Source organism: Ambystoma mexicanum, chromosome 6q (genome assembly GCF_040938575.1).
Source record: "Ambystoma mexicanum isolate Mex_15411 chromosome 6q, UKY_AmexF1_1, whole genome shotgun sequence".
Taxonomy (NCBI): domain Eukaryota; kingdom Metazoa; phylum Chordata; class Amphibia; order Caudata; family Ambystomatidae; genus Ambystoma; species Ambystoma mexicanum.
Window position 1 is genome coordinate 497428050 of NC_090937.1, and position 25496 is coordinate 497453545.

General features: G+C 45.7%; 1 protein-coding gene across 25 annotated transcripts in view; it reads right to left on the reverse strand.

Annotated features, from left to right (window-relative positions):
* CAMK2D (calcium/calmodulin dependent protein kinase II delta) overlaps positions 1–25496 on the reverse strand; it is a 1139541-nt gene that overhangs the window by 48043 nt on the left and 1066002 nt on the right. For all 25 annotated transcript variants that reach the window (XM_069631027.1, XM_069631047.1, XM_069631025.1 and 22 more), the window contains one exon: positions 14147–14241. In XM_069631027.1, the coding sequence (XP_069487128.1) occupies positions 14147–14241 (95 nt within the window). The remainder of the gene's footprint in view (positions 1–14146; positions 14242–25496) is intronic.

Below are 25496 nucleotides of genomic sequence, written 5' to 3' on the forward strand. Positions count from 1 at the left end.
CTCACTGAGCCGGGCAAGTGCTGGGGCGTTTTGCTTTGCCAGAATTACATTGCTCATTGGAAATGCCGGCTGCGGCACTGTATGTTTGTATGTGCGAGGGGGAGCTCCTGCACCTCTTAGCACACACGGACACAGCAGCCTGGAGCAGGGCCTATCAGCAACCACATGCAGGCCAATGCAGAAGGTATGTTTATGTTAATTTTCTTTTATTTAAACATGTGTATGTATGCTTGTGTTATGAGTGAGTGTATGGTGATGGATGCTTGTCTGAATGAGAGTGATTGCTGTATGAATATGTGTGTGTTAGTTTGTTTTGGTCTGTTGAGCAGATTTTGGCAAGTGGTGGATAGAGGGGGTGGGGGTTGTACAACAAAGGCATTTTAAAAATGCCTAAATGCCCTTGTTGCACAATCGCCCTACCCACCTGCCAAAATCAACTCTCCTTCTGAGACGCTGTGGAGCCCAGGGGACAGGGATGATATTTTCTTTTACTGGATTTCTATCATAGATGTCCAGTCAAAAATACCATGCTTTACCCCTTGGCACCCTAGCACCTTGCATACACACAAAATCATGTTGATTTTGTTAGGCCCAGTGGGGCCCAGGGGACAGGGATGGTATCTTTTTACTATCATAGATGTCCAGTAAAAAATGTCATGCCTGTCCCTTGGGCTCCCAGCACCAATTGCAAACAGTTTAGCTATGATTTAACCATTTTTTTTCTTTTTAAAGTATGCTCTACAAAGCAACATTTTAGCCCATTATTTAAAATAAAAATTCACGGGGGAAAAACCCCCCTGAAACCCTCTTGATTGGTTCGGGCTCCCTCACTGCGCACGGTCGCTATGGCATTTTTGGGGGAAATAGTTATGCCCCTCCACTTAAAAAAATCACCAGTCGCCACTGGCCCTCTGACTGTGTTGGGAACGGGATGGGGGGAGCCCAGGGACTTTGGTGGGAGCAGGATGGGTGAAAACCATGGGATAGCGGTGGGAGCAGGGTGGGGAGGGCCCAGGGTGTGTGATGGGCTGGGGAGAGCCCAGAGACTGGGTAGGAGTGGGATGGGTGAGCCCAACGACTTTGATTGGAGCAGGTGGGGGAGCCCAGGGACTATACTTGGAGTAGGGTGAGGTGACAGCGTGCAATACATACTGTCCATTTGGCATTTTTGGGGGTCCCGACCTGCCCAAATATTGCTCAGGGGGGGCTCCAGGCCAAAAGTGTTTGAAGACTACGGAGCTAGATGAAGTGCACTTGATGCACTTTCAGCCACCACAGGACGCACAGTGCTGCTTTGGGCACTCTACAACCACTTACTACATTTTGAGCCATTCAGATGCGAGCTCGAATTATTGAAGCAGACTAGATCATCTCAATCACGGGATAAACAACGTAGTAGCAACAGACTATCAACCTGACTGCTGGAAGCCATCGATGTTTCTGTCCTAAATCCAGATTCGACCCAGCAGAGCCATGGTCTTACTGCTGATTCACCCGAGGCACCAAACCATTGGAAGTCATAGTCTCCCACGTGGACACGAACCATTGAAAACCCACACCTTTGACGAGACTCTACGCTGACCGCCTGTGGGATTACATCGAATCTGACATCTTGACACCGGTGCAACCGCAGCAAAAGAACCTAGAAGCCCAACAAGAATAAAGGTATTGCAAAGATGTACTGTAAAGAAGTCCTGTTCCCCTGGTCCTCACTTTGAATCATGGTGACTTAATCCCACCTTCTCTAGCTTGTTCTTCAAAGACATATCCTTGAGCAGTGACAATGATGCCACTCTATTGCCTGAACACCCCAGCTCATCTGCCCAGAGTGCCCTTCCAAAAAGTCAGCATTCTCAGTTTCGTCTAATTAGTTTGTGAGCATTTTATTGTTTGAATAAAATATGCATAAATTCTCGATTGAGCATTCTTTTATTTTGGAACCATTGTACATAGGCTGTGTGGGTTACTACCATTATCAACCATCAGCCCTCCTAAGGATATAGTCTGCTCTCGGTCCACCTTACCAAAAGAGTCAAAGGAGGTGTAGAGGAGCAGCTGCATGCCTCTGCAGGAAATCCCGCCCCCTACCTCCTATATGTGGCAAGTCTGAGACTGTGCCATGTTTGACACCAGCAGTTGTGCCAATACCGCAGCAAATCTTTGAAAAAAGGTATCCACTGAGGAAACCCTATCAAATGTATCCCTGAAGAGACGCCAATCTGAGGGAGGAACTCCCTAAAGGAATATGAAATGGAGTAAATATGAGAAGCTAGTGACATCACAAGAGAAAAGCATGAAACCCAGAGAATACTGGCTGAAGAGAATGAATAGACCTTACAGAACCTGATTACGAAGTTAAGAAACAAGTAAACTTTCATGTGCGAGAAGATTGCACGTGCGTGAAGTGCTACAGAAAATCAACTGTTCAATAATTGTACAGACGCTGAAACGCAAGTAGACCAAGTCATCATAGAAGCTGGCTATATTTAGTGAATAGATTGCAGGAAAACCCACTATTGTATAGAAGCTTGACATCAGTGTCATGAATTTTAGTAAGCCAGAACCCATGGAGAGGAAAGACCAGGAATTGTGTCACAGCAAGAATAAGCTGAAATCATGGAAGTGCCTGGCGAGGGTGTCTGGCCTGGCATCAAAACAGAAGCAGCCAAGGTCGGTTATCTATTCTTGAAAGCAATAAACGTTAGAAGGATGAATCATCCCTTATTAAGGGGCAAAGAAAGAACACCAAGAGTGCCAGGTTTTATTCATTTAAGACACTTAAATGTTGCAGAATAGACCAAATCGTGGTCTCCTGTCACGTGCCAAGGATGGAAATAGAGTTGAACTTGGAGACCTAGAACAACGATAGTGAGTACTTCCATATATTCTCACAGACAAGGATACTGTGCAAGGCCAAGTTCACAGACGATCTTCATGGCAGAAGGCATGGGTGATGAGAGATGTTGGGCTAATTGGGTGGGAGTTAAAGTCAAATCCACCTCCTGGCACCTTGGTCTGAGCTTACGTGCTGCTAAGTGAACCGAATGTTCCAGACAGGGGACGAGCAAGCCAAACAATTGTAGAGGGCCGTATAACGAAGGGCCTTATAGTTTGAGAACCAATGATAAACCGTGTACTTAATAGTGTTGAAGATTACATGTTTTAGAGGTAGGCATAGTTGTCCACCTGACAGTAGGGCAGCCAATCAAAATCCTAGTCCTTATGGAATGTATACTTCGATGTTTCCCTTGAACCAATTATAATCGCTTATAGGTTTTTCTTATTTGCCACATAATATGACATCACCTCTGACATACTGTTTACATATAAGGATGTTTTTATGAGAATATTGAGAGCGAACGTCTGTTGATGTCTGTTGTAACCTCCCTGTTTTAGATAATTGTTAATAAAACAGCGACCTTTGCCATCTTCCTGAGTTGGTTCGATTATTTGGACTCAGTTATTCTGTGAACCCATTCATTGCATGCCCGTTACTAAAGAACCATAAGTTGAGAGGCATGCCTTTTGGTCTATGCCTGTTTCACCTTTATGATTAGGATCACTTCTGGTTTAGCAGTCGGCGATTTAGCCACTACTTATTGCTATACTCCTTCAGAGCAGTGGTCATTTCGTCACATTTAATAACTTTCTTACAACATTAATATTATATATCAAATTAAATAGTACAAGGCAATATATTACTTATTGTTAGGAACAGAAACTCTATTGATTTTGCAAAAATTATTTTGCTAATGACGTTTGACTCATTGAACGTATCTGCATGGATGTATGACATTTTCCAAAGGTTCTTTCATGGCCCAGCCCCGAAATAATTGGAAAGTTTGGGGCAGATTCATCTAACAGTTTAAAAGGTATAAAGTGATAAAGAAAATGTTCTTTCATTGAACAGGCACACAGCCTACAAAACTTGGTGGATTTGCTACAAATTTGCAACAAGTTGAGCACAAAGCAGTGGAGATATGCCTTTTGGTGGTTTGGTGCATATCCATTTAGCATCATTTTTAAAACATTTGGCAGGAAAGGGGGTGCCCCAACACCAAAATCCCATCTATCCCCCATCGTGCATTGCAGCAAGTGAGCCTTTTCAGAAATGAAAGCCTGCTATTCACCTTCACAAACAGCAAAAAGAACATGCTTCAAATAATATTAGGAGGGGATGAAGGGGATTTGTGCCCTCTGGATGGATGAGAGAAGGGTGAAACAGGACAAATTTGTGAGCTGGAGAGTTCGAGGAATATTTTGTTGGAGACCATGAGTGGGCACGGACGAAGATGGTCGCATGAAGACAGATCTCCGCCACGTACCATCCCATGAAAACCGTTTGTGGCTTCCCCCCGGTCGTTTGAAAAGCAAACCTGGTGTCTTTGGCGGTTACACATAGTTGGAGTCGGCTATCAGAGCGGATCTTGACACCTTGCAGGTGTGGAGGTGGCCCAACTCTGACAGAGCGGGTGGAGCTGCGGGAGGCCCGGAGTGCTGAAATGGCACAAAGGGAAAGAGTTGTGAAGCCCAGGACCCTCACGCACCCACACAGTGTGACGTACGCTCCCTTGCTCTGCGGTCCCACAGCTTTCAGTAGACCTGACCGGAACCAGGGATTAATGCACCAAGAGCGCAGAAAGGCCCTGGAGAAGTAGGGTGGGAGAGGGGTTCCGCCCGACCAGTCCAGCAGCGTTGAGAGGACACAGTGAAATGGGGAGCTGGGTGGAGGACCGGGCCCAGTCGCAGCACACTACCTAGCCGAGGTGAAGTTCTTCCTGCAGTGTGCCTGTGAGTAAAGGCAGACCACCTGCAGACCTCTGCTTGCCCCCTGCGCACAGTCCCTGCCGAGGGGAGGCCAACAGGGCAGAAGGCCGGTCTTGGCGCAATTCCGGGTGTGGTTCAGCCTAACCGTGACAGCAGGGGCTGCGCCGACAAAGGCCACCCCACCCCAAGAGGAGCTGGAGCTCCACTGCAGACCCAGAGCTGGTGAGAGCAGCATTGCAGGAGGTCAGTGCCCCCTTCATATGTGAACGTAGAGAAGCAGGCAGTTAGGCCTACATTGATATAGAGGCCCGCAGTGGGGGTTGGGGTCCCGGAGCCGGTGGACACCATCAGTCCTGAATGGCAGAGAGAAGGGGGAAACACGAAGGTGGACCACTGCGGGGTGAACGGGCATAAGGGACACATCTGGGGCCACGTCCTGACCAGACCTGATGGGGGCGTTGTGACACCTGGGCAAGCTGGAGAGAGCCTAACCCTACAGAAGATGAGTGGGCTGGCGGAAGTCGCATCCCTGCAGCACTTACAGAGACAGTCTGATAATAAGGTTGGGGACACCCCGAGGGTGGAAGATACAATGGTCGGAGGGTGGTGGAGCACCAGCCTGGACTAGGGATGACCTGAAAGACATTCTACAGAAGATCAAGTCCATTCGAAAGGATATCCAAGCCTCCATCTGCGATCTTAAGGGTAGGGTTGATAAATTGGAGGACAAGTTGGAAGGGATGGAGAATAACCACCTACTGGTGGACCTTTTGGACATGAAGTACGAGGTGAGGCGCAGCTCACAGACCTCGAGTCCCGTGAGGAGGACACGTTGCTAAAACTGGATGACCTTGAGAATAGAGAGCAGCGAAACAAACTGCACATTCTTGGGGTGAAAGAACAGAAGGGAGAGACGGCGGCGGACGTTGGGAGGAAGGTTCAAGGCCTGATCAATACTCTCTTCCTGGGAGATGCTGGCTAAGATGTCCGGCTCGAAAGAGCCCACAGAGGAGGAGGTGGAGGAGGCAGAGGCTGAGGTCAATAGTGGTCCATTTCCTCAGGGACATAGAGAAGATGGAGGTTCTAGAAAAGGCCAAGTGACTGCGCAGTGTTCAGTTTGAAGGAGACACAGTCAAGGTCTTCCAGGTTTTATCGGGCCTCACCCTCTCCCGGCAGAGAGACTGTGGTCCCTGACTCAATGGCTGATGGATAAGGAAATTAGGTACCGTTGGTCCTTCCCCTTCGTGCTGTCCTTTGAGAGAGGTGAAGAGGACTACCGGGTCAACAGTGGCCAGGAGGTGCAGCAGGTTTTGCATGTCCTGAAGGGCTCCTTACGCACTAGGAAGAGGATGCTTGAGGGCAGGAAATACAAGAAGCTCAACACTCCACCACCAACAAAACCATAAACCCCCAGACTGATGTACAGGCAGGTACAAGGTGGCCTGAAGTGATGTGTTGGGGGTAACTGGGGGGGGAAGGGAGGAGTTAGTTAAGGTGGATGGAGAAGCACTAGTCGCCCTTGGAGGCCCATTCACAAGGTGGGCGTCTCAGGAAGTAAGGTGGTCGTCTCTGGTTCAGGGGGAATGGAGGGAGGGGACAAGGAAGGGGGTGGGTGTGGGGAGAGCAGGGGGGGTGAAGCAGATGGGTGGGCTATGGGGGCTCCCAAGTGTGGGCTCACAAACCCAATGGAAGTTTCAGAGGGTAAGGGCGTGGGAGGGGAGTGGGTGGGACAGGGTTGGTTGGGGAACAGTTTTTGAGCAGTTGAGTTACCACACTTTTGAGGGGTCGGGAGATTGGTCTGAAAATCAGAATGGCGCACGTTGATAGTGGAGGCCAGGGCGATGCACTTAGTGTAGGGACTCTGAACGTTAAGGGCCTGAATACACCTATCAAGCGAACCCTGACGGGTAGGGAGTTTCACAATAGGCAACTAGATATTTGAATGGTTCAGGAGACGAGGCTGGTGAAGGGGTAGGAATGTCGCATATTGGGGGCCCAGATTGGGCAGGTCTTCTGGGCCTCGGGACCCATCAAGAAGGGCGGAGTGGGCATCCTCCTTGCTCGTAGAATTAGGCTGGGAGAACCACAAGTGTAGAAGGAGGCAGATGGGAGAGCTTTGGTGGTCTCTGGGAACCTGGAGGGAGCACAGGTGATCCTAGCAACAGTATATTGCCCCAACACGGGTCAGTTCCAGTCCCTTAAAGAGGTCATCGGGGAAATACTCAGCCAAACAGTGGGACTATTATTGCTAGGAGGGGACATAAACATGTGGGCTGTCAGATGTATGGATCACAGCCGCTGTGATGGTCAGATGGGGAATAGGAGGCACAGGATGGGCAGGGCTTCCTTAGATATATGAATTACCAGGGCCTGGTCGATGTGTAGAGGGGGTTCCACCCCGCCGCCAGGGGCTATATCTTTTTCTCCCCATCTCACAGGTGAAAAACAAGAATCGATTATTGGTTCATACAACATCTACATGGGCAAAAGGTCATAACAAGCGAGCTAACCCTCATTAGCTGGTCTGACCACGATATGGTTGACATGGGTATCTCACTGAAGGGCCTCAGAACAAGAGAATCCCTCTGGCCTTGCAATGAAATGCTACTAAAGGACACTGTCGTTTCTGGGGAAATAAAAGAGGCGATAGAAGAATACTCTAGCCTCAACGACACTGGGGAGGTGGAACTCAGAAAGATTTGAGATTTGGGAGGCGCACATGCCACATAGAGTAGTCTCCTGATACGAGAGGGAGCCGCCAAGAAAAGGGTGAGGACCCACAGAATAGAGAAGCTCAGGTCTGAGATCTGTGAATTGGAGGCCGGGGAACTGGGCAGGGGGACAAAGGATAAAAACTACAACTAGCAAGGGAAAAACTGAGGGAGTTGAAGAACTAGGTGGGAACGGTGGTCTCAGGCCTGCAGTCCCTCAGACAGCGATATTATGAGAGAGGTGATAAGTCGGACACCCTGTTGGCAACTATGCTGTAGGGACAGAGCTGACGTAGGTGACTGCAGTCGAAGATTCCGGAGGGTGCCTGCGCCCCACCCCAGGAGACATCTTGCAGGAATTTGCCACGTTCTGCGAACTGTTGTACAGGGAGAAAATGAGGTTGATGAGGGGCACTGGAGAGGTATCTTAGTGGTATGCACCTGCTGATCCTATGCAACAGGGAGTTTGAAGACCTGGAGACACTGATTACCCAGGAGGGGGTGCTTAAGGTGATTAGTGGGCTAAAACTGGGGAAGGTCCCTGGGCACGACGGGTACACGGCAGTGTTCTACAGGGCGTTCTCGGGCACTGTAGCTCAGCACATGGCCAGGCTTTTCAATAACATCCTGACCACAGGGAGGGCACACCCATTGTTTGGTAGCGCACTGATAACAGTCATACTTAAGCCAGGGAGCGATCCAAAGAGCTGTAAATAATAATCACACCATATGCCTTCTCAATGTGGGTGCCAAGATCTTCACCAGGGTGCTGGCCACGAGGATGGAGGGGGTCATGAAAAAATGGGTCCACTCTGACCAAGTAGGATTCATCCGGGAAAGACAGGGAGCAGACAGTGCACAAAACGCTCCACCTGATGGAGATCGCAGCAAAGGAAGAGGGCAATCCCGTATTGGTCGCCCTCGACGCTGATAAAGCATTCGACTGGGTTGACTGGGGCTTCCTCTACAGAGTCATGCGTAAGTATGGGTTTGGAGAAAGGGTCATGAAGGGGATACAGATGCTTTATTCAGCCCCGATGGCACGGGTTGCAGCCAATGGGGGATTGACGAGGCCCCTCAAACTAAGGAGGGGCACACAGTAGGGATGTCACCTCGCGCCACTCTTATTTGCATTATCAATGGAACCGCTAGCTGAACGACTGCGCCAGACTCCCCCCAAGTAGAGGGAATCAAAGTGGGGGAGAGGAAATCAAGGTGGGGGAGAGGGAATTCAAGGTGGGGCTTCATGCAGACAATGTCATGCTGCACCTGGTAAATCCAATGAGCTCAACCCCGGCGGCCCTAGTAAAAAATAAATCGAGGCATATGGGACCTTCTCGGGCTTCAAGGTGAACAGGAAAAAGTCAGTCATGTTTCCTTTTGCGGATGATGGCCGGAGGGATGTTGAGGTTCTCCGGCCCTTGGTATTGAAAATCCAACCAGAGAGCATACAGTATCTGGGGGTTACCCCCTCCCCTGCTCCTTCACTGGCTATTTAACGACATGACTAGCTGGGGTAAGGGGCAGATTTCATGGATGGGAAAGCTAAACGCATTGAAAATGAACCTTCTCCCGAGAATATTGTATTTCTTTCAAATGTTGCCCATAAGGGCCCCGGAGTCCCTCACGAGGGAGGCCAAGGCCCGGATGGTGAGGTTCCTCTGGCAAGGCCACAAACCGAGGGTGGGATACAATACCCTGATATTACCCAAAGACAAGGGGGGAGTCGGGCTCCCAGACTTGATGCTATACTACAAAGTGGCACAAATGTTGGTGATGGTCCCACATCTGCGGGAGGACCTGGTCAAACAGTGGGTTTACCTTGAAAATGACCAGATGCGCCCGGCCACGGTGGGGGAATGGCTTTAGGTCCCAAGGGGGTGACTCCCGAGGAGAATCGGAGAGTAACCATTTCTTGGTGTTTATTGGGAGGTTTGGGCCAATGGCACAGGAGGTTGAGGAATTACCACATGGCCTTCCCTGTTGAATCACATTTGCCCCTCCCACCCCCAGTACGGGACGAAATTCCAGAACCAGAGATATACCAGAAGTGGTTTGAGGCTGGACTATCTAGGATTGGGCAACCATGGGTACAAGGGAGCTAAGGCTGCAGGAGTTGGAGGCCAGTCTAGGTCTCGGAAGGCTGTCGGTGCGCCTCTATCTCCGATTGAAAGGGGTCTTTACAGCATAACACTGGAGAGATAAGATCGAAAGAGCCTCACATCAGTAGAGAAGGTGCTAGATGGACACACAGAGATGAAGGGTCTCACCTCATTGCTCTACAGAGCACTGATAGAAAATCAGGGGGATGCATTTGAGGGACTGCGGCAGAGATGTGAAAGGGATTTGGGCCTAGACTTGGACGTTCACCTTTGCAAGTTTATGTGTAGGAGGGCATTCAAAACATCAATAGCTTGTCAGCATAAACTCCACGGTGTGAAATTACTGCATCAGCGGCAATACAACCCGGTACGGCTCTCCAAGATGTTCCCTACAGTGAGACCCCTGAACAGTTTAAAGATCCCCTGTTGGAAACATGTGCTGAAGGCAAACACCTCCCGCTTGTTGGTATCTTTCCATGTTATTTCAAAATCAATCAAATTAAATTTACCAAAAATAATATATACTTGGTTCTCATCTTTTCATGATAAAAGTACCGTCTCGCAGTAGTTTCTTGAGATGCTGTGATGTTTTCACAGGAATTTGATGCGTGTCAGGTGAATAAACAGCATAATAATTATATCAGGTGAGCTGAGGGCACTTTCAATTTAGGGTGGATTTGGGGAGATAGAAAATGGGGACAGAGGGAGAGACAAGAGTCCGATTTAGTAAAACTCCTTCTACAACTGTACTGAGTAGAAGCCATTTCTTAGATGTCAACTGGAATTTCCTCTTGTATGGGATACCCCCCATCTGACATGGGAACACTTGAAATATCCCATTGCTGCCCTAACCTGCGCCTGAGGTTTCTTTATTTGAAGGTAGGGTGAAAAGGTGGAAGTTCAACTTGACCATTTCCAAATAGTTTCTAGCGTATCCAGTTGATAACATCTGGGGTCCTTTCGGTATTCTTCCTGAACCACTAGAAAGAAATCTTCAGAGGTAGTATTTATCATCACACCCCCAAACCCCTGGTGCACTAAAACATCTTGCCATCTGTACATCTGCAGAGAGAGCACTGGAGGTCCACTATTTCCCTCCCTTCTTGCCCCCCTTTTTCTCACTACACACTGCCCCCTCTTTTCCCTTCCTCTTAGTCACTTCTTTCCCTCACTGCCCCTCCCATTCTGTTCCCATCTTTCGCTCACTCCTTGTATACCCTCTCTTTCTGATGACTTGTTGGAATTGCAGGAAAGTGAAGGACTGGAACACAGCACTCATTAAAGCACTCTTTGGGTGCATATACACTTTGGCCTGGTATGGGTGTTTAAGGTGAAGCTGTGTGGACTGACGGTGGTGCCGCAGATTAGAAGTATGAGCAATTGGTGATGGTATGATTTACATGGACAAGACTTGTTTGCTATGGAAAATGTATTACTCTTGCTGTATTCATAGATGAAACAGTCACTTTCGCTTTCACTGTCTCCTAGGCCTCATCACGAGTTTGGAGGTGCAGGAATAAATTGGTGGTAATCCACTTACTGAAACTTTTTGTGGTGGTAATGGAATTATGGCTGTTTTTTTTACTGCACCGCCAAATTCAGAGTTTGGCCATAATGAGCTGGCATTAGGCTGGAGGTAGATCCTCCATTTTAAAATCGGCAGAATTACCATTCACAGTAAAGCCTCCAAATCCTCATGGAGTGCTATGGACTACAACAATGGGGATTTACAACACCCTTCCACTACTCGTAATCCAGTGGTAAGCCCAATTCACAGAGTGGTGGTAATGGTAATCGATTTTGTTGGTAATTCGGCCGATTACACAAGATCCATGTTCTAGTGATTTTGCACTTTGCAAAACCCCCACAAAATCAGCTGTTTGTCGCTATACTCTTGGATGCTGTTTGCAATACAGCTCAAGTGTTTTAGAGCTCCCTGCTGTGTGTGAGCAGCCTCCAAGGTGTTGCATTTGACATCCTGTTTTCCCACTTACATTGTTTTTGAATAGCCTGTCCATCTCCATTTACTTCTCTCAGGCAAAAACATTGCATTTTACAGTTTAGAGCTCACCATTTTACATCTCCAGTGACTGTTATAAGAACTAATGGACAACGTGACAAATTAAGGCATTATTGTGTTTGATTTGCCAGTTTGGCCGCTTGTTTATTTAAGTGTCACTAAACAATTAAGATCAGTTATAAGCTGTAAAATGCAAAGCGTTCCCCTAGAGAAAAAGGAAAGTGGACAAAGTCAATTAAAATAAAAAAGGGTTTGGGGTTGGGCAGACAGACAGAGGTGGTGGGGGGGTTCTAAAGAATGTGAAATGGTGATGAAAGAGAGAGCAGGGCAAAAGCAAAACATCACAGGAAAAGTAGAGTGGAAGATGCAAGTGAGCTATGGGAAGACAAGAGAGATGGATAAAAAGCAAAAGACCAAAATAAAACATAGAAAAAAAGTCATAGAAATGTTAAGTGAAAGGAGTGTGTCGGAGAGATGAAACAGAATAAAATAATGGACAATAGGAGTAAAAGGGAAAATAAAATCACTAGATGGCGAGAGAACTAGAAGGAGGGTGAACTGGAGAGAAAAGGGAGAAGTAAGTGAATAAGAGTGATGCAAATAAAGAAGCAGAACTAGTGAGGCATCAAAGAAATGCATGATCAAGCAGAGAAAGCTGTTAAGAGTCAGAGAGAGTGGGAAGGGACAATAGATGGGAGTGAAAGAGAGCTAGTGAAGGGACACTGAATAGAGGGAGAGCACACGTTATTAAGGCAAATGAGAAAAGAGGAAGATAAAAGGGGAGCAAGTAATCGCATGACAAACACATGAGGGCTCGGCAAAGAGGAGAAAGGGGCATAAAATGAGAATAATTGAGCAGAAGGACAACATTGTAACACTTAAAAGTGCTTCATAATATCCATCTTCTCCTAGACTGTATCAAGGGGGAGTGCCAGGAAGTCCATCCTTTCAAATCCTTGATCTGGCAATGCCTGGCCGAAACCCTGAGTGTCTCTCCGCCCATGTTCCTCTTGATGCCGCCACTCGGACAATGCACTTCCCCTGTGATGGCACTCACCCATGTGCCACGTTCATCACATTCCCCACACACAGACTGCTGTCACGCTGGCCTTACTCACATGCACACATCCACACTCGTGCACCCTTTGCGCACACACTCTCACACACTAGCATGCACATACTCTGCCCTCTGGCAAGCTGGTAAAAGTGCAATCACACCCACTACCTTGCACACACCATCCCATAAAATCACATGCACATCATTGGGTGGAGTGGACCAAATTATTGAAATTAGCAAAACCTGGAGGATAATTGATGGAGATCTCAAGTTGTGAAATAATTGGCAGTTGCAAGCTTTTAGGTTCTTATGTTGCTTTCTGGTACTTTTCGTGCAACACTTAGAATGTGTACATGCACTAAAAATGCCATGAATTTCTGAAAATAGCATAGCTATTTTTGGCGTGTGTTTAATAAATAAGAGTGTTAATGGAGTACTGATTTTAGAAGAATAAAATGGGCAGTGCTTTGCCTGACTCATTAGTTTTGGCAGGCTTTAATATTCCCATACTGAGCAAATTCTTTGCACGTAGACCACTTCTGGGCGTCGGAAAACATTTATCTCTGCTCCTATAGGGCCTGGTACACATATGTAGCTCTCCAGGGGATCTGCATGCACAACTTGTTTGTATGTTACAATTCTGGCAGGTTTATCTCTGTGCTTTCGTAATATCAACACTTACTGTGCAATAAAACAATGTACACAAATGTACCTTTAGACACCTTAAAAATGAATGCAATGCTTCAACTAACTACTTTAAGCGGTTTACAGGGCTTTGCGCCAAATCATTATACTTTTAAAGAATTTGGGTTAAGGATTCAGTGTGTGTACAATTAATTAAAAGTTGGCACCTATTGAAGGGATACACGTACACCATTACAACAAAAAATATGAAAGCTAAAATAGTCACGCACATTAAGCAAAAAAAAGAGCAAAACCAACACTGTACTGTCAAGCTTGGGACATCTGGGACTCTCTCGATTACATGATAGAAGTAACATCCAAAAGTGCTAATAATCACACCCTGGCTCTCATACACTGTACAGACAAATAAAAAGCTGTGCCACAAAAAGGCAGCAAAAAATACAATTTGGTACTAGAAAATTTCATTTTTTAGCGCTAAACATTTCATTTGATGCTACAATATCCTGGGGCGACTGTCTATAGTCCCGTCCATCTAACTTGTGACATGTGACTTCTCTGTGAACATTTCTGGTACACGTCTAAAAAAGTGTATACATTTGCACACATGATCTCATTTCCGATTTCTTATTGATTTATTAACAATACAAATAATGTGCATGTGTAAAGATTTTTGCATTTTGTGGTCACAATTTTCCCTTTTACTAAATGTCTTTCACTCACACAGGTAGTGCTGAGCACAAATAAAGTGCGCTAAGGTTCAGCCTGCAGGTGACCTTTAATATATAGCCGCGGAGCGCTCACTGATCTCCAGGCGGGGATGAAGGTGGCGTTATTAAAAACCTACCGTTCTCGAAGTAGAACCGGTGAAAGTCCATTCCTTCCACTAAATTGCCCAGTGCCTCGGGCTCGAAGGAAGTAAGCCCCGGGTCGCAGATCTTCCTGCGGAGAAAGAGAAAACATTCAAAATGAAAGGTGTGCGCAGGGGCCCTCGCCAATGCAGCATCCCTGCCGCTTTCTTCTGCTTGCCAAAGGGTCACTCGGTCATTGAATGTGCATCGAAAAACAGATCCAAATGGTGATGTCCCATCCATGAACGCTTTATCCCACAAATCTGTCCCTTTAATAATGAGCACTGTACAGGCACAGTGCCATGCACATTTGTTTTTAAATTTACGCAAACACGATTGGCCTCATTACCTGTTTGGTGGTAGAATGGGTGGTATATCTGTCGATTTACTGGCCAACCCGTTTACAGCCGCTCGGTCCAGTGGCATTACCACGGCATAATGAGCAGTCGCTGTCGGATTCACAGTGGGCAGCAATACCGCGTGGTAAATCTGTCGATTTTTGCAGGTGAAATTACAGCCACGTTTCTACTGCATCGCCAAACTGGTAATGAGGCCCCATGTTCCTTGACGGGTGCACATCTGTTGGCAGTTGAGTATATTAACTCAACAAATGTTTCCACACTGCTTTTTCTTGATATATAAAACATCGTTTTCTCATCAAGAGACCAAAGTGAGTTCACGTCTCGGAGCATTGTTCAGATGTGTGCGATCAGTTGACCGGCCTGAGGGCTTGCATGTGACCACCTGCCAGTTAGGGCACTTGGCTATGCTTGCATCCAGGTTGCATGAGTGATAACCGTGCAGACTCAATTGGATAGATGGGCTTGGAGTTCTTTTAGTGAAAGGACCAAGGATCTATGGAAGCACGTGCAAAGAAGATCAGAGAAAGCGACTGCTCCTTTAAGAACTCCGGAAGTTCTCTAGAAGCGCATACCCTCAGTGCTCCAGATAAGAATTTGAAGTGGGAGAATGTTACGGCCAATTTTTTAAAGTTGTGAATTAAGGGATTTCTTTAAGGAGTAGAAATGTAAGATGTTAAAGAGGTTTCACACGAATTGAATCTGCCAATAATCAGCGCAGCCTCACAGCATCACATGGTCAGTACCGGCAGCAGGGCTTTAAGTGGGACGGGGCCTGCCGGGGCCGGGCCCCGGCAGTCTCCAAAAAGTGGGACTGAGCCGGGGCCCTGCCGGGGCCCCCGTCCCACCGCACGCAACATTGGCGGGATGCATTATCCCGTCGCGGCAGCAGCCGCGACCGGAGATGCGCCTGCCATGAAGTCAGGCGATTTGACAGAAGTGGCAGCCAACCACAGCGATGCTGTGCCTGGCTGCCACTTCTGTAAGTCATAGTAACTGCCTCTGGTAACCTTTCGCGCGAGGGGTCACCAGAGGCAGTTACTGTCCCTTTGTTTCCCCAGGTCGCCGAGGCGTCTTTAACCCTCGGCGAACCTGGGGATTCCTTGATATTTTTCGAGGTTTATGAAAGATGGCTTGAAAAGTACACAATTCAAGCCATCTTTTATAAAGCTTTGCCGACGGACAATTGTGTCCGTAGTCAAAGCTTTATAAAAGATGGCTTGAATTGTGTACTTTAAAAGCCATCTTTTATAAAACCGAAATGTTTAAAAAAAAATGGCCTGAAAAGTAGGCAAACCGTAAGGTATGCACACACACAAATATATGCATGTTATATATCTGTGTGCGTACCTTAATATGGTTTGTGTACTTTGCAAGCCATCTTTTCTAAACATAGAAATACATATCCGAGCCGGAGGAGCCTGAGAAACTTGGAAAGAAAAACCGCAGCGTTTTCCAACACAATAACGTTGTATTTATGTTTGCGGTCGCTTCAAAAGCGACCGCAAACAAATACGTTTTTAAAGCTGCAGTTTTATTTCTAAGTTTTCCGGGCTCCTCCAGCCCGGAAAACTTAGAAAAAAAAACGCAGCTAGTGCTTATTTTAAAAAAAAAATAAATAGCACTTACCGAGATTCAGCTGCAGCTTTCCTGCTCTGGTCTCCGGTCCCTGTCCTCCGTGTACAGCACTAATGAAGGGAAAGCCACCCAGCGGTAGCTTTTGTTTACTACAGCTGGCTGGCTTTTCCTTCATTAGTGTCGCAAAAGCAAAAGCCAGCACAGGAGGGCCTCCATTTCACTAAATGGATGCGCCCATGTGCTTGCTTTTGCGAATTTTGAGCTTGAATAGCTCAACATTTTACATAGGAAGTTTTAAAAAAGAGAATGCTAGTATTTTTTTTTATGTTGCCTATCTATTTTTTAAATAAACATTTTTACTAGACCATGCCTTTAAATATCTACAAGGTAAAGGATGTATGTGCAATGTAATGAGTTTCGTTCCTTGCATGCTGATGGGAAGGAGGGCCTAATCTGGCACATGGGTTACTGGATGTACATAAGCCAGTAATACCAGCCACAAACTATAGGTGGCACATTGAATAAACTCATTGGGTTCTCTGAAGTGTCTAAGTCTGGGGCTCTCTACAGACAACTAGAAGGTATTCTAATAGAAAGGAAACTTTTGTTTTAGAATGGGATAGTATTAAAAAAAACATGCTCACCACTATACCACAGGAATAAGAAAATTCTGAAAATACTGCAAAGCAAGATACCACTAATTATAGCTATCAAGGTATGGTCACTAAAATAGTGTGATACCAGACCCACTCTAAATGTAAGACTAGTTTACCGCAAAATTACCACCAATATTTTTACAGTAAGAAAATAGCACCAAATCCTGAATTTACCCCAATAAGACAAAATCTCCTACACTATCTTTCTGATAAGACTTAACATTTAGAAACCTAGTCAACTTCCATGTTACCACCCTCTCTTTGTCTGACTTTAATCTTCATCTCGCCATGATGAACTACTTTACTATCCAAGTCTGAGATACTTCCATTCCTCTTTTACATCATCCCTGTGCTACTGAATTATTTGCTATTCTCTGTATTAGTTTCCCTCCACAGGTGCACTTCCTATGCCGCAATCCTCACCAGAACTCAATAAGTTGATGACTCATTTCAGAGATCTGATATCAATAGAACATAGGTTTGAATCTTGACAGAGCCTACTCAGATCACCATCCTTTACAAGGTGGACAAACCAAGTACTTTATATTGGGAAAGAACACTGCCTATTGCGTTGCTTAGAGTCAGGAGGAATCTTGCAACAACTGCTCTATACAATCATATTACATTTTAATTTATATGTAACCACTCACCAACCCCACCTGTGGTATTCTATGCAATCTGGTCACTTCACCATTTGGTTTGACAAGATCTTCCACATGGGGAATAGTTCATAACCCTCCTGGCACCTCTACTGCATCTTCTAGATTATCAAGCCTCCACAGCTTAAACCTCTCGCACCCAACCGCGCTCACTGGCTGCTTCCATCCAGTCATTCTTTAACTCCCCTCACAAGGTCAAAAAATATTAGAAGTAAACCTAAAATGCATCTGATGTTATGCCTCCGTCGTTCCTTAATTTGTCATACACTGCAGCATTCCAATCTTCCAATAAAATTGATTCCAAATAATACCCAACCTTTTATCTAAGGCTAACACTATCTAGCCTACTTTATCATCCTTAGCATGTTTTTCCTGCTACTGCTGTGCCTAATATTTTAACCCCAAAAGCCATCTTCAACCATCTTTCACTCTTCCTATTTCTAATCTCTTCTGCCCTCTCATAATACAAATCGTGTTAGTTATGCCCATTTGGGAACAGAATTGAACAGGCTAATCGCACTTTGTCCAATCTGCACTCTCATTTTCCCTCTCATGTGTCTACTTCTCTCCATTACCTGGAGCACATGATGTATATAAGGTAATGTAAAGTGGTCTTGCAAGGCGCATCTCTGGCAATTCGCAGGCCTTGCTATGTGTGGCCCTTGAAGAAGGCTCTGGTGGGTTAGGCTGTTAGTGGGATAGAGGGAAAGACAGACACTAATACTGAGATGTTGAGTGCTGGCTGGTAGCAGCCAAGCCCTGTGTGTGGTATGATTGTAAGTAGATAGTGGTGGAAACGATTTAGCATGTGTTGTACCCAGAGAAACAATATCAATTTGGAAGTCAAATGTGCAAGAAAAGATTAGCCGGTGACAGGAACAGTCAATATTTTATTCGGATTTCTCCATTAACAAGAAGACAAACCAAACAGAAATACACAATAATAAAATACAAAATGACCTATAAAAACAATCTTTGTTAAAGCAGAATAAATAACCTTATTATATAGAATCCAAGCGTCTAAAAAGTTTAGTCTTTATAAATTCATAAATTATATCGTACATAATACGTGAGTCATTGAAATTAACAAAACAGAGCTTCAGCACTGGCCCTGATGATGTTTAAAATGATATGGGCCTTTATCAATTTGCTCAGTAAATCAGAATATCTATGACGTAGTAAAACAAAGTGACAAATCTGCTCAAAATTCTGAACTGCAAGGACATTCCTTATTAGAACTTAACCATTTCACCCCAGCTTAATCTCCTGCAGTCTGGGGATTTAAGGTCACCAATATTTCATCTCAATTCAGAGTTGACATGTAACTTGGCATAAAGAATCAAAGGAGGCCATTTATTTATGCGCGACAACAACTCTGCCCGATTCTCCAGCTATACTGTGCTAGAGAAAAGTATTGCCTTGTATTGGTTTCCTACATGCAGGTCTTGAAGGATGTTTCTTTTCAGGACCCTCTTGTGAAATAATGTGCAACCTCTGGAGTACCAAGAAAACCTAGCCTTTGCCATAGAATTCTAAATCTCTGATAATGTATTATAAATATTTGGGTTTGTTTTGAAATCCACATGATTTTTCATAAAATACAATGCAACCTTAATTGAGCCTTTTCCTTGTTGCTTGTAACCCTCATTTGTAACATCACAGCGCATAAATCGAAGAATTTGCTGAGTGGTATTGTTCTGCATAGGGAATGCCTCGGGGCATCTAGTCGCGTAATCGACATCACAAGGACATATTTGTTATAGCCAATCTAGATGTGTCTAAAGGTCCAATAATGTCCATCCCGGTTCTTGAAAAAGGGATTTCTATGATTGCCAAAGTGTTCCGAGGGGCAGGCAAGGGGATGGAAGTACTGGTTTTCTGACATATTTCACATGTCTGAATGAAAGTTTTTATATCTGCATGGATACCTGGCCAGTAAAACTTCCCGCTGATGTGTGCCTGCAGTCAGATGGGAATGTGCAATCTCAATCGTTCGGTGGGTTTTTGGGGATTACTAAATGGGTTTTACTCGAGTCTTCTGTAGATGTTTCTTTTCTATATAGCAGTCCTTGCTTTAAAAATAAGAAAGGGGTTCCCTCGTCTACACCCTCTCCTTCAGGAAATGCTTGTAAGAAATCCTCTGCAAGAGCTGGGTCATTTCATTGGGTGAAGGCTACGTCAGGATAGATGGTAGGTTCTTCTCCCCATTTCTCTTCAGTATTCAATGGTTCATCAGCTTCCCCAAAGCCTAAGGTACCTCTTTCCGTTTCTTCTAGTTTACTTTCATTAAAATTAGGAAATAGAGCTTTTTCAAGAATTCCTAGGCAATTTTGTCCCCATGATTAACTTCAAATGGGATCTCACCATGGTTCTGTAAGAGAACCTTTATGTCTCCCCGGAAGTCAGGATGTATGATGCATGCTAGGACATCTATGCCGAAATGCCAGGCCAGGCCTGGTTTTGGGGCCAATCTTATATAAAACCCAAAAGGGGATGTCAAAACTAGGTCTGTGGAGATCATTCCTCATTTCCAAGGAGGGATAGTAGCTTCTCCACTGCTACAGATATCGAAGCCTACTGATACTTTCATGGCAACGGAGGGGTTGGAGGATCTATGACCAAGCTTCTGAAATTGTAGGGTTCCCCAATTTGTTTCAATTGAGTCACATCCCACTACTGATACCACATGTAAGGAACGCATGGTGGCAACAGTAAGAGGACACAAGTGACCACAGTTCAAGGGCGTTTATTGAACTTTTTCAAGGGTGTGGTAAACGCCTATCTAAAGCTAAATATACAGATGGTAGCAAGCTATGACCATCAAATAATAACAATGCAGTCCTAGTGGAGTCTTGTCAAATTAAAAGGGCCTATACTAAAAAAAAAACTATTGCCAATCCTTACCACTAAGTTACAAAATAATATAGGGTAATGTTCATGAAAAAGAAAGAAGTGCTCACAAAATAATATGTCAGGGTGCTCGGGCCTTTGGCCTCCCTTCCCCACATTTTCAGCACGGGGCAAGGCGAGTCACTCAAGCAAAGCACACACTCTGGCTTCTGCAGCAAAAGGCTACAGTTCCATTTTCCCAGTTCAGGACCTTCTGTGTCCAAGTCTCTTTTTTTCTCACAGGTCTCTTTACTCAGAGGGCCTGGTGTACCAGAAACAACACAAATGTTCTCTTCAACATTCAACTTTGATGTTCACCCTTGATCCCCCTCTGCCGGACTCAGATCCTTTTCATAAGCACAAATGTTCAATGTTGGATCCCCCTCTGCTGGGCTCAGATCCCCTTCAAACAAGGTTCAAATTAGTCTCCTTCAGCCGGGCTCGGACCAATTCGGATTTACTTTAAACTATCAAAGATTTTCGAATGTGCACAGGGTTTAGCTTGACCCATTGCATGAACACTTCGATCTCAATATTTCTCTCACACTCATCCGTTGGATACACAATAGAGACTTTTGAATGAGCACCCACGTGGTGCCAGACCACTCTATGTATGCTATCTTTTGTTGGTTTCTCAAAGTTCAGTTACAAAGTTTAACTATTTCTTTTAGGTTTCAATTGTATTAACGTCGCTTTTCCCAAACGCTTCATACACTGTTCTCTTTATACAATGTTGCCGCTGGTAACTTTGTTTCAAAACACAAGCTGGTTTGGTATCAGTCTCTCAGACTCACCGGCTGTGCTTTCTTTTCGGACGCTGCTTTGTTGTGGGAACCAGGGACCAGTACCATATCGGAAATTGCTCCACCTCGCATTGGTTATTGACTCGGAAGACCCTGTGTAACCACAACTGTGCCGGTTGATCAGCCTTAGGTTCCTGGTCTTGGGTTTCTTTCTTTCCAAGGGTCATGAAAGTAACAGTCTTCATAGGCCAAGGGTGCTTCCATCCTTGCGACCCTCTCCAGTCTTGCCGTCTTTCTCTTTGTATTGAACTGTCATCTTGGAACTGCTTTTTCCCCATGTGTTTTGCCTTGCTCAGAGTGGGTTTTCCTGCTCCGCTTTTTATCCATTTGTGGAAGTGTGATGGAAATCAGGTGTGTCTAATAATCCGTAATTGCCTGACCAGGGTGTTGGGAATGTCAGGCTCTGGTGTTCGTCCGTTGTCGCTCACTGTGAACCATCCGTGAGAAAATGTTTGTGTCGGGAAAGGGCAGTGGTTGAGTTCATAGTTATCCTACCTGGTAGGATGGGGAAAAGGTGTTACAAGGAAGGGGATACCGCATCTCACCCTCCAGTGTCCCACCTCCACTCCCCGTAGACCTCTCATCCAGGTGATCCTCCCGCACTGGTCCACCCCAAGAACTGGATCCAAAAATGATGGACGTGTCCTGGCCACCTGGATGACAGATCCCAGGGGACTAGCGGGTGAGACACCTCCAGGTGTCTCACAAAAGAAACAACCTGGTTGCACTCATTCATAACTCTTTCTGAATGAAAGGGAAGTGACTTGCTAATGAGTGTTACTATACCTTTCTTTAGGCGCCCGGTGGTGACGTTATTGCCCTTACTGAAAAAAACAAAATGTCACCCAAGCTAAAATCATCTATCATCCAATTCTCCTGCAGACAAACTCTATAAAATGTCTTCAAAAAAGTAAGCTATTCTACATCACACAGTCTATTGTTAACCCCTCCAATATGCCAGGAAATCAACGAGTATCTAACCAACACCAGAGGCACAATGAAGGGGTATAACTCAGAGACACCTTGTAACTCCTCAGTTGTTAGCTTTGAGAGAGCACTTGGGAGTAAGATATTTGGGTTCTGGAGTGCATGCTCCAAGCATTCTTACTTAAATCAATGATTTGACAAACTGTTGTTTTAACTGCTGGATCAGCGATGGAGTTGAATTAACAGGTTCAAACCATGAATCATGCAAGTGATAATATTCCTTACTTTCCACTCTCCCCCTTCCATGCACTTTTTTCCATTTTCCCTTTGCCATGCACTTGTGCGTTCTCAATGTCACTGGGCCTAGTAAGATTGTTGTTTTGTTATGCTGTTTCTCCCCTGTTCCCCTCCCTTGCCTAGTCGTGCTCTGAAACACCTGTATATGAGCGCGATAAAAATAAAATATCATACCCTGCAGTCAGATTTATAGTCTTTATCAGGTTCAGAACTGGGGCTAACAGCCACCTGGCCAAACAATCCTTGCAATGGAGGTATGCACATGGAAAACTGGCCCAGCTTGCAACTTGGGGGTGCAAGGCCGCACAGAGAAGTATTGCTATTACTACCACGAAGCAGCAAGTTTTTAGCCAGAAAAGAAAGTGATTACAATACAGCTGTGCCACCAGCACAGCTAGCTGTGAGCACTGCAGAGCTGCCTTTGCCAGCTTGGGCTAGCAGCACATGTGCATTAGCACCAGCAACCATACAGCATGCTTCCATAGCACTCTTTCCCAGTACTTGCAGTGAGAAACCTGAGGGTATTCTCCCAGTAAGACCTTAAAACTCCCTTATTCAGGTGGCCAGGACACAGCCATCGCTGTAGGATACAGTTCCTGGGGGTGGACCAGTGGGGGAGGATGCCCTGGATAGGGGAACCCGGGGTAATGCAAGGGGGAATACACAGGGTGAAACACCGTATTCTACAGAGGAGGAAGAAGAAGAGGGGGGGGTGAACTACCTGCGGTCTTCTTTGGTTATTTAATTCCTACCTCCCTTCCACCCATAGACGATCCCTTAGTAATGTCCTTTCAACCCTACACCTCTGATAAACCAACTAGAAGTCCAAACCCTATGGCATCTCAAAGCCCCATTTTGCAGAACCCCTGTTTCCCTGTTCCCTATGAAAGCAAGGAAAGTGAATCCTGTATGGTAAATAAGAAGCTAAGAAGAGTCAGAGCCCTGGTGAGGGAGATCTGGGGTGAAGCTAATACAACAGTGGCAGTCGAGAGAGGTCCGAGCCCGAAAGAGGGAGATCCAGGAGTGAAATCGTCACCCAAGGGCTGGCAGTCGAGAGAGGTCTGAGAGCGAACAAGGGAGATCCTAGAAGTTAAGCTATCACCCAAAGTTTAATGAAAAAAGAATAAGATGCAAAGAACAATTGAGCAAGGGTCAGCCTGGAAGAGGGGAGTCCGGGGGTGAAGTCCTCACCCTATTTGAACTGTTGCAAAAAAATACTATTGAGAAAGAAGGAGCTATCACCCAAGAACTAGCAGTCAAGAGGGGCCCGAGCCCGACCGAGGGAGGTCCATGGGCAAAGCTCTCATCCAACCTTTATGTGGCAAATGATATGTGAAGGGTCAACCCAGAAGAGGGGGACCCAGGGATGAAGTCATCACTGTATTTGAACTTTGGAATAACAATGAGAAGGGTCAGCCTATAAGAGGGCAGCCCAGGGGTGAACAGTTATTAAACTAGGGAACTTTCATTTTTTAAAGGAACTTTTGTTTTTGTTGCTTAAACACATCAGGCCTGAAGACGAGAGACTTCCAGAGGAAATGAGACTTGGCAATCGACGGGCCTGACAACTGCCATTGGAACTGTTGTTTCGTGCTGTAGATGCCCGAGACCATACTGTGCTACAAGCTCTAAGCTCCAACCTTACCCCATGCTCAAACCGTGGGGAAGGGAGACACAGGCCACCGCCTCCTGACTTGTCATCTGAGAACACTTCTTTCTTTCTTGATACTTAACCCTTCACCCTTTGTATTTAGCGTAAGGAATTGGCAATATGTTTTCTTAGTATAGGCTCCTTTTATTTGACTTTGACGCCACTAGGATTGCCATATTTTTCATTTGATGGTCGACACCTGTCCCTATCTTAGATTTAGGTTTAGATGAGGTGGTTTTCCAAGCCGCAAACCACTTTCATTGTTCAATAAACACTCTTGAACTGTGATCACAAGTGTCTGTCTTACTTGTTGTCACCACGAGTTTGCCAAGTAGAACTAGCTGAGACAGATGCTCGTAAGTTTGATCCTCTTTCTGTCATTCTACTAACAAGAGATCTTGATTTGCTGTCCCTCACTTTGATCCTTCCTTGTTCTCATTAGACTGAGCGAAACTCTGCAGATCGGCTCGTCTGACTCATGCATACCATTCCCTCTTTAGGAATCCCTGGCACATTCCACGCTTTTACGCTTTCACGTATCTTGACACAGCAGCCTCTCATTAAACTCTGTATATCTCTTTCTACCCAGCGCAACACCGCTAGACATTCCACATCGGGGCTCCATGCTACTGACTACGTAGGAAGAAAGGAGAGTACAGTGCCAGCCTTAGACCAATTGAAGAGGTTCACCCTCCTATAGAAGTGTTCCTGAAGCTGACAAGTAGGGTTCTCTTCCCCAGAGGGTTTCCCTATGACCACTGCTCTCCCCATTCTACATTGTAGGAAAGGGGAGTGCAAGGGTTGCTGTGGAAGCTTCTCTGCTCCTCCACGAATTCTGCTTCTGATCAGGTTATTTGCAGTCTGTCACTTCATGTATGATATAAGCACATGCATCGATTAACGCAGGACTTGCACAGGTAATCAGAACACAGCCAGGTCGAGTCAACATAGCCCACAATTCCAGGGGGGGCTGAAGCCCAGTCAGAACACTGCTGTTGCATGACTGCTTGCGTTTAATGCCATGTTTACTTAATTGTAATCTTCATTACTCCTAGCCCTAGTCTTCCTCGTCCCACTACTTACCTATGAGGCAAGGTGCCTGAGACTTAAGTACTGAGACAAGGAAGAGGGACGTTGAGGTAATTCTGGGCTGGGGAGCTAATTTTGGGGGTAGGGACTGGATGCGGGAGGGAGAGGGGTTGTGTGGAGGTGTGGGGTGAGGCAGGCATTGTGCAATAAATCATAATGGTCATCCATGTTCAGGGTAAGCTGGCATGACATATGGTATTAGTGGCTAGAGCGGCATTTTGGTGCTGCCAGTCTAGTCATTTCTTAGTTTGCCTTGACTTTTTTTAACTGGGCATCTCTGATAAAGAAGTCATGCTTAGTGTAATTACCTGGATAGACTGGCATTTGTGTGCTGCCAGTCAAGCTGTGTTTTAATGTGACATATATTTTTCTGGGCATCTGTGAAAAAACAACAATAAGTGTTATTGCTTCGACTAGCATTTTGGTGCAACCAGTCTG